This window comes from Cynara cardunculus, unplaced genomic scaffold (assembly GCF_001531365.2).
Source record: "Cynara cardunculus var. scolymus isolate 2C unplaced genomic scaffold, CcrdV1 Un_Scaffold_3689, whole genome shotgun sequence".
In the NCBI taxonomy this organism is placed as follows: Eukaryota; Viridiplantae; Streptophyta; class Magnoliopsida; order Asterales; family Asteraceae; genus Cynara; species Cynara cardunculus.
The window spans coordinates 18,755-28,624 of NW_020201576.1; the positions used below are offsets into that span (position 1 = coordinate 18,755).

The window sequence follows — 9,870 nt, forward strand, 5'->3', positions numbered from 1 at the left end:
CGATATATCACCGATATAACCGATATATCGAATATCGGTCCTGACCGATATTTCGTATTCTGACCGATATAACAGCATAGCTTTTACTAACCATGTCGCATTATATAATTCCTCTATCTAAACTATATTCCAATGTTGACTAGAGATTCAATCATTTCAAGGCACAAAATAATATTTGTAGTACTTATTTAGTTATTCTATGCTTTAAAATAGTTGCTAATCACCGAATAGTAACCGATTTACATCATCTCGATTTTGAACCGTTAATGTTGTCAACTTTGGATCTTCTGAAAGACAAGGTTGAGTAGGGAATAGGTATCACAGACCAACATGAGAGATTCATTGCAACCTACGAGGCATTCCATGGACAGTGTTCAAGGCACTAACAGAATCTGCATTTCATCGGTAAATGGTTAAGGAGTTGATCATTCATCTAGAAGAGTTCTAATCCGATACCGACACCTAATGATTTGGTGGATCTTGATGGCAACTGGTTTTCTTGTACTGATTACACCCGATAATTCTATGGCATACACATAAAGGTTAATTCATATTGCCTTAGAGAGAAAATTTAGCTCGTCCTTTGTCAATTCTTCCAAAAATATATAATAATTTAGGTCGTCCTTTGTCAATTCTTCCAAAAATATATAATAATTTAGGTCGTCCTTTGTCAATTCTTCCAAAAATATATAATGTCACCTGCTAAGATCATAATTCAAATACGCTTAAGACATCAAACAAGGGAAATATGACATTTTTTCTGTTAGTAAATCGATTGATGATACACTATTAAAGCATATCTCCAACTTGTTTGGAAAAATAAATTGATGATCATAAGTAGTTGACCAACTACCAAACAGAAACATATTGTCACCTCCCCTCTCTGTTGTATCTGTCATCTCATTTCTATCTCCAGTCAGCTCAAGACATGTTTAAATTTTGAATAAAAACTTTGGGTATAATATCTAAAATGGTAACTAATGAACTTCCATCTTCCCCGTTTAAAAAAGTAGACCAACATTATCTCTACAGCATCCCAGATCATGCACCCCGCCAACTGATGGCTAGAAATTCAAGGAGCCTTTTCACAACTTCCATTTAATATTGTAGAAATAATAGCATCACTTGATGCAGTTTGAGAAGGAAATGGTGCCACAACCTTCCACACCCTAAGGCACCCAAGAGTTCAAAGAGGGATGATGCTTCTTAAGTATCTTGTCAGAAGGCATCAATACAGGGTGTCTAAGTGCAACTGCTACATGTGGACTAAAAAATTGTACTAGTATGTGTCCCATTTCAGCATTTAAACATCTTCAAACAAACTAAAACTGTAGTAGTTTATCTCAACATTATGTAAATTGCTTCCGTCTGTCACTCACTAGTTACCATTTCACACAGCTTGTCCCCTAGAGACACTGCCTCTACCGTTCACATTCTATTCTCAGCTTCTAGCACATAAGAATCTTAATAGAAAAAAAGATCGTATATCTACGACTAAAGATGGTGAGGCCCAGAGTCCAACTAAAGCCGTTCACAGACTAGTCGGAGGTTGAGTCAATACCAAACACTTCACTATATGGTCTGGCATGATAAAAAATGTGAAAATAAGTGCCAGAAAGTGGCCTTGTGATGTTGATGTCTGATATGACATAGACCATATCTTTCTTCACACCCATGGTATAGTATCTCGTAAAACACAACTAAATTAGGACTCAACCCTTGAATACTATTGGTTATAACAAATAATAAAGCAACAAAGCTCCAAATTAGACAACTAAGGGATCACATCCATAATAGCTTGACATTGCTCACCTATGCATACTTGCATGATCATTGTAACTTCCACGAGCTGGTTCCCAGTCTGCAGAAGAAGATAAACCTGAAGCTATTACATATGTTGCATGCCATACAACATTAACTTCTGGGCATACATTTATTAAACTAACAACTCCATAAAAAGTAAAGATAATATGAAAGATTATTAATATCTTGATGTAATGTTAACATATCTATAGTAAAGGTGAGTGAAGTACCTATCACAATGAAAGATGATAGAAAGAGCAGACAGAGCATGTAGGTAACAATAAGTGCAATGAGGCTATCTGATAAAATTTCTTGTTGTATCTATATAGAAATAAAGCATTTAAAACATATACCAGATAAAACCTATAACTTTATCAAACATCTCATTTGAGATGACAGTATGCACTATACCTAAAAAAGTTCATGAATGACTCGATACAGTAAACTCCAGTATGATATTCCCTAAATATACTATGATATCGTTCTTGTTAATAATACAATACCCTAGATAGACCTATTTACCTTAAGACGAAGGATCGTGTGAGAATAGGAGTTAAGTTGAGAAACATAAGGGATCTAGACCCTTGATCACTTTTTTAATCTCACCCCCCCACCCCATGAATTGCGCTTCTCATGGGAATTGATCTGGTGCATCTCGTTGCATCTCTTTAGTGTTAATCTTCAATTAGGATTGATCATTGATCCAAGGGTGGAGATCCCTTCTCACCATAACTTCCATCCTCACCGCAACCCAATTCTTTACCTTAAACCCTCATTATTAAAAGCAATTCCCAATTCTGTTGATTCATACCCATTAAATGGTCGACTAGAAGCAGTAAAATAAAATTCCGAGTATGCTATTTCCTAAACATTCTATGTCGTTGATAACAAAATAAAATTCCTAGATAAACCAAAATGCCTTAAACCCTCAATTATAAAACGCCTATTCCTAATTATGTTGATTCCTATGAATTTCTCTTCATTCCAAAGTTGAGATTCCTATTCATTGTATCTACGTAACCAAACCCACCCCCACCTCCTTTCTATTGCAGGTTGGCTATTGCCATAAACTCCATAATACATTTTCACATAAAAAATTCCAGACAGGTGAAACTGGTGTTGAACACTTTAAATTGAAACCATGACTCATGCGTCAAGAGCACAGTTAAAAGTGGGACAAACCACAAAAGGTGAAAAAGAAAAATGCTCAATTTTCTAATGACATTATACAGCATTTGAGGTGGTTCCTACCTACTAAAAACAGAGCATCAAGGTTTTTGTCGCCAACAAGTACAGAAAAAACTAGCATGAAACAATAGATTTGGCAATCAAACCATCACTAAATGGTTTTACAAACAATTTCAAATTGGAAATCAAACTATAACTTCCTTCAGGATATTATTTAACCTAAGGACACACATTATGCCTGCATCGTCTAAAAAGAGTAACAACCTGGAGTGCCTGCTATGTGACAATGAGATATGAAGCAATCCTTCTCAAGCCCACAACTTCCAAAATTTATCACAGATGGTAACCATTTAATGTGAAAAACATCTGAAAAGGAGCCAACACACATCTAAAGTCCAAACTACACTTTCCATTAGAGATTTCTTCTGTTGCTTACCATCAAAAACCACACTCCAATATATCGTTTTAGTCTTTTAGAAGGAATAATTCTCATCTACTAAATACTGGATAAATATTAAATATCACAATGTTAACTTCTTTTAGCAACTGAGATGCATTGCCTACTAGAAAAGCAACTCTGATAAACCAGATTGTGCCTACAGAAAGATAACATAACTTTTTGATATATAATGGACCACAAAAGCATGTATAAAGCCTCTCTAGGATGTAACCTACGGCATCTTCTCCTTGATCTGCACACAATCTTTTAATATCTGGTCGAACAGAAGCAAATACAAAAACTTCTCAAAGGAATCTACCTTGTTCCTTAAAGACGAATTGACATATTAGCATACTACTGCTGAACACATAACAAACAACTTCGAGAACAAACAATATATTAACTGATGGAAAAACATTAACTTAGTTATATTTCAATGATTCTAAAAGGGTAGGAGTTGATAGAAGAAACTGGTGCTTACCAGATGGGCCACCTTGGTACCCACCAGATTGGCGCCCAGCATATCTACCACGAGGCCTATCATCAGGATAGCCAGGTCGGCCACCCAGATCACGTTCATAGCCACCAGGATAATCATATCCAAACCTGTATAAATAATAAACGACATTATGAAAACCAAACAACGATCTTGAACAAAACAACACCACAGTAATTAGAGAATGAACTCCAAAAAGACACGTTTGCATACTAGAAATGGGATCAGCTCTGTCCCAACGGTAAGAAGAAGAGGGAAGAAAGTTGGAATATATTGAATGGTAGATTCATACACAACCATGTCCACATTAGGGGCTCAAAATCCCGATTGATGTATCTCCTAATTGTGGTCCCCACTACCCAATATGATGATTCCTCATAATTCATAAAAGTATGTACAAATGGACTAAGCATCTATGATACGAGCTAGTTGACAGATGAAACCAAACATATACTTCATTGCATTGCAACAACCTTCTCCACTATGAATGGATGAAATAAACCTTACGAATCCTTTTTTGCATCATGAAAATTCTACAGAAAATATGGTCTTTATTTGCTGCAAACGGTTTTCCTCAAAAACTGGATAAATAAGGACATCCTGCAAGAAACTAAACTAGTGCCTAACCATACAAGCAGATCAGACCTCCGCATATCGCCGGCTTAATGAAGGTAGTTAAATGGATTATGGTAGTTGACCACCAGATGAATACAGATAGAGTCAAACTTGGGATAATGCACTTAGTGTGTGAAGCCATGTGCCCCTATGAGGGATTCTACAGAATTTTGCTTCAATCTTTATTGCACAAAAACTGTTGACATGAACAAAAGTAAACATATAGGGAGTATTGCTTTTACAGAAAAACAGTAACCCCCCCCCCCCAAAAAAAACATTGCAAATGTATTTATTAACAAATTTCTTTTTGTCCAATCCCTTCATGGCATCGCCAAGTAAACATGTTACCCTTACAATCTATTGAGAAATTGCACATAACACCAATTTAAAAAAGATGCAAAAAGGCTTGGTATGACCGCTTCCATCGCACAAGAAAACATAATTTATTTTGTAAACAGCAGAAAATACCTCTAATAGGTGTATATTATTGTTAGCTGCAAATAATTCTCGATGTGAAAGCACAGATCGTGAGGAGTAAAAAATCATGTAGATCTTCTGACCAGCAAGAACAGTGAAGCTATTACAACACATTGAACACAAAAAATTGAAAATAAAGAGACATCTATTCTAACAGCACAAAGCAGCAACTTCTAAGAGTGAAGTAGGCCATAGGCCATATCCCACAGCTATATGACACACAAATCCTCTTATTTAACAATGACATATTCTCCTCCTTTTTCTCCAATTTCTTAGATTTCATTTCATATAGAATAAATTATAGGGTCCGTATATAAACTTCTAAGGACAGATAGTGGGCACTGGGAGGTTTACGCAATAGGAACAATAAGACATAAAAATAGGACATGTGTCAACCTATGTTGTTATAGCGGTAAAAATACAAAATTGCGGTCAGGACCGATATTTGAAATAGCGGCAAAAATAGTGATTCAAATAATATTTCTTAGAATTATAATACATATATATGTGTGTGTGTGCATACATAAACATATCATATGCATTAATTAAAAACATAGTTTCAACATCAAAACATTAACTTAAACAAGTTTCACAAAACAAAATGAGAAAAGTGTTCATAAACGAGCTAATCGCAAGCATAGGTTCAGCATCCGAGTCAACATAGTTCTAAAGAGGCCCAAGCTAAAATATCGGAATATCGGTCCGCAATGTCACCTCAAATATCGGTCAATTGCGCCGCTATTGCAGCGCAATAGCGCTGCAACTAACAGCATAGAAGTCAACATAAGAACCAACCTTCAATTCTACATGTTTAGGACAACGTCGACACCTACATCCTAAAGCCCCATCGATCAAAGGCCAAAAAAGAGAAGAAAAGATACAAACACTTCATGGAGAAAGAGAGCAGTACAAAAGCCAAATGAAAAATGAGAAATTCAAGTAGTAAGAAGGAAGTGCAGAAGAAAAAACTTGGCATTCTGCATTAAAGAAAAATAAGAGATGCAGTAAAATCCTAGGATTAACACTCAATTCGGTTCAAGGGATAGAGCTTAGGCAAACGTGACAAGAGGTAAGACGAGTAATAAACACACTTCTTTGTCTACACAAGCAGAGTCAACAAACAAAAATAAAACCAGTGTTCAATTGTATATAAAAATAATAATACAACTAGGCACTTACAAAAGATTCCTCAGAAATCAACATTGACCAAATATGGGCACATTTGGCTTAAATTTCACCTCCATCTAGCTTCTCATGTTGGTCTTCTTTCTAATGGCTTACAGCTAAAAAATTACAAATGAAATTGCTCCATAGTGTATACATACACTTGTATGCAATTATTACCAGCATAACCATCTTGATATTAGAAAATTATCTTAGGACAACATGTTAACTGGATAGTTTCAACCTTCCAACATAAAAGAGCTTAGCTATTTAATCATATGGTGTACTTCCCAAATAGTCGGCTGTGGCGTATTACAAAATTTGTATATTATTTTTCACATGATGCACTTCAGGGATCAAATAGTTGGATGTCACATGTTGCAAGATCTGCAAATTAGTTTACTTCTTTACATCTAGCTCAACATGCTACTGATCAGGCTAAATTCTTCAGTTTTCTCTTCACGATGTAAACAGGCTGATCACCAAACCTTGATTTAAAGGGAGAGTGCGCCGAGTGAACAAGGTTTACTAAAACATGAGCCATTATCCACCACAAGATAATAAGCAAATAGAAATGACGAACCTAGCAAGTCGAGTTTCAGATATCATTTAATGAAATCAACTATAACCGCTGATATATCAAACATATGTAGATATTATGTGTGCCTTTATGCTTATAAGGAAAGGCTCCCTATATTTCGTTTCATGCAAATGAATTTCACGAGCGACCAAATTTGTACTAATGTTGTGTCCTGAACAAGTTTGATTCATAAGATGCCACAAGTCACTGAAAGCAACTGTACCTTACAACTAATTTTCACCACCAGCAAACTCAAATACATAGCTCTATAATCAAATATATCTGACACTTGCTACAGCCCACAGAAAATCTGTTTGACCCCACAATCTTATTAAGAAAATAAGTTTACTATTGATCAAATGATCACCATAACCTACTTCAAAAAAATACTTGTATCACTGACTCACTATAGTTGAAATATGTATTAACTCTATCTGTAGGATGTGCTCTAACCCATTGACAGAAAATTAAATAGGCATCACTACCTAAGTAGAGTCATAGACAATTGTTAAATGTTCTAAAAGCCAAAGCCAGACTTCATGAGAGTTGTGCAAGTCAACAAGTAATTATGACGGCATGAAATAAAGTTGCTTTGACACCTTTGGGTTCATGTGTATATTAGAATGACATAACATTCTCCAATTAACGTAATAAATATTATTTCGGTATTTCTTAATTCTAGCTGATAGATCATAGAAGACACTCCCATTCCTGACAACAATATAAGAGTTGTGCAATTTGAAATCATCTTGATTTGATATTTTTCAATCAACTGCTAATTTACGCTTTTCTGTAGCAACCATGGTGACTTGCCACTCAAAATCCAGCACTTAAGCTATACAGAATTTATGCTGGGTCACCAAACAGGTGTGGAATTATATGATTGAAGAAAAGAACAATTTGTCCTTTTGGCCCTAAACCCTATACCCTAAAATATTCAATTCAACCTCCCAAGGTTGGAAGCAGCAGTGTAAAGCATAAAGGCACAAAAATACTTGTTTCAGATTAGGCATCACATAATATCAGTGACATATATACACGTAATCACAAATAATGTAAATCTGACGGCAGAAGGAAAAATAATGTACAAGATTATTAATACTGAATACCATTCAGGATGTAATATCAAAATGCATCACAATCTGTTCTCTTAAGTGGTCTCTAGGAGAAACACCGCATATCATCACTTCAGTGAGGTGGCATGGCAAAATCCCCCTTTAACATCTCCTAAATATAAGAAATCTTAGAGGCTTAGAGCCACTAAGATTTAATTATCTGGTGGTTTAAGGATTTTGTAATTGGTCAGGAATGTAGGATACCAAACATGCCATTCCATAACTTAGAATTGGAGCCAAATTCAATTCAATCAAAAACACAACACTGGGCCATCCGCTTTGTCTCGAGTGAAGACCCGTCTCCCTTTTTCTATAATCATCAGTGCCTCCATTTTCAGCTTCTAGTCTCACCTTCAATTAATACTCCTCCTTCCAAATTATAAAAGCACTTTCCTATGTACTAAAAATGATGGAACCAGGAAAGTGCTCCTGTAATTTAGAATGGAAGGAGTAATGCTCACTCACAATCAATTATTTAGAATGCATCGAGTAATGCGCTCACTCAGAATCAAGTATTTAGAACAGATGGAGTTGTACTCTCGCTCACAATAAAGTATTTGGAACAGATGGGGCAATACTCTCGCTCACAACAAAGTATGTGGAACAGATGGAGCAACACTCTCGCTCACAACAAAGAATTTGAAACAGATGGAGTAATACTCTCACTGTCTAACTCGCAATCAATTCATTGAAAACCTGGCTGCATCAAACTGCTGCATCTCTTCAGAAACCTTTGCAAACTCTATAGATTATCCATGTAGGGGAAAAGAGTGATAGATGCATAACAATGCCAGAATATCCCCAAAATAAGCACAGCCTGGAAAAGCACTACTAACACAAACACAATCAAATATTACAAAATCTCTTTTACGGAAACATAATAAAAAAATTGCGCAACCGCAATTAACCTAAAGCCTAATCACCCATTTGAAAAGATATCATAAGTCCAGACTGACCAACTAAAAATCAGTATCATATATGGTAATAATATCTATACCATATTAACAGTTTTCATAGAAATGGCGTAAACAAATAGAAAAACAACAAAAACCATTTACAAACCTTCTATCACCAGGTCCAAAACCTCCACGAGGACTTCCACGGCGACCATCGTAGCCCCCGTCATCCCTACGAGACCGCTTGAACGGAGGAAATGGAGGTGACCTACGGGGAGGAGGGGAGTGACCCCCACCACGGCGGTCACGATACGGAGGTGGAGGAGGAGAGCTAGGGCTAGCAGCACGACGCTTATAATCTCTATGAGACGGCACAGGGGGGGATCGATTACGATGTTCATAGTAATCAGAACGACGATTAGGTGGACGATCAACATCCCGGTCCCTGTCATCATTTCTCCTCTCTCTGGAATCGCGGTCATGGCGACGTGAAGGAGGCGGTGGTGGTGGTGGTGGAGAAGTTGCATCGGGATTTTCGTTTCCCGTGGACTTGTTATTGTCTTCGCCATCAGCGTTAGCGTTGGCGACGCCGTCATCGTCTTTGCGCTCTCGGCTGCTGCGACGCTCGACCACATCCACCGGCATGTTCATCACTTCTGCCATCGACGAAGATGTGAAAAATCCAAACCCTAAAACGTGAGGCGTTTGTGTAAATATATGCACCATATATAAATAATATACTGTTGATCATTCAAAATTTGGTCACCCCGCTCCCGGTACTAATTAAATTTTTGTTTTATAATAGAAAAAGTCTACATAAACTTTAATGGGTTTTATTATTTGGAGTGATTAAGTTTTCAGAAAAAAAAATTAAAACAAATAAATTATTGAATATTTTAAAATATATTAAATAATTTTTTAAATTTTATAAAACTTGTTAGATATATTTTTATTATTTAAAAAACTGATCAATGTGGTAAAACAATGAAACAAGAAAGAAAAATCCAATAGGCTTTGATATTTTGAAGGATCAAATCCTTAAACATTTTTTGAAAAATAATCTCTAAAATGAAAAAAATATATCAAAAAAATACTTA

General features: G+C 36.0%; 1 protein-coding gene across 2 annotated transcripts in view; it reads right to left on the minus strand.

Moving 5' to 3' along the window:
* The window catches only part of LOC112503730 (serrate RNA effector molecule-like), a 21,421-nt gene extending 11,968 nt beyond the window's left edge, over positions 1 to 9,453 (minus strand). Inside the window, exons 1-3 of one of the 2 annotated variants that reach the window (XM_025107725.1) lie at positions 8,940 to 9,453; positions 3,912 to 4,036; positions 1,813 to 1,861 (exon numbers count right to left, since the gene is read on the minus strand). In XM_025107725.1, the coding sequence (XP_024963493.1) occupies positions 1,813 to 1,861; positions 3,912 to 4,036; positions 8,940 to 9,436 (671 nt within the window). In that variant the 5' untranslated portion in view covers positions 9,437 to 9,453. Of the gene's footprint in view, positions 1 to 1,812; positions 1,880 to 3,911; positions 4,037 to 8,939 lie in introns of both variants that reach the window. The other variant, XM_025107724.1, reaches the window with a different exon arrangement.
* Positions 9,454 to 9,870: the final 417 nt, after the last annotated feature.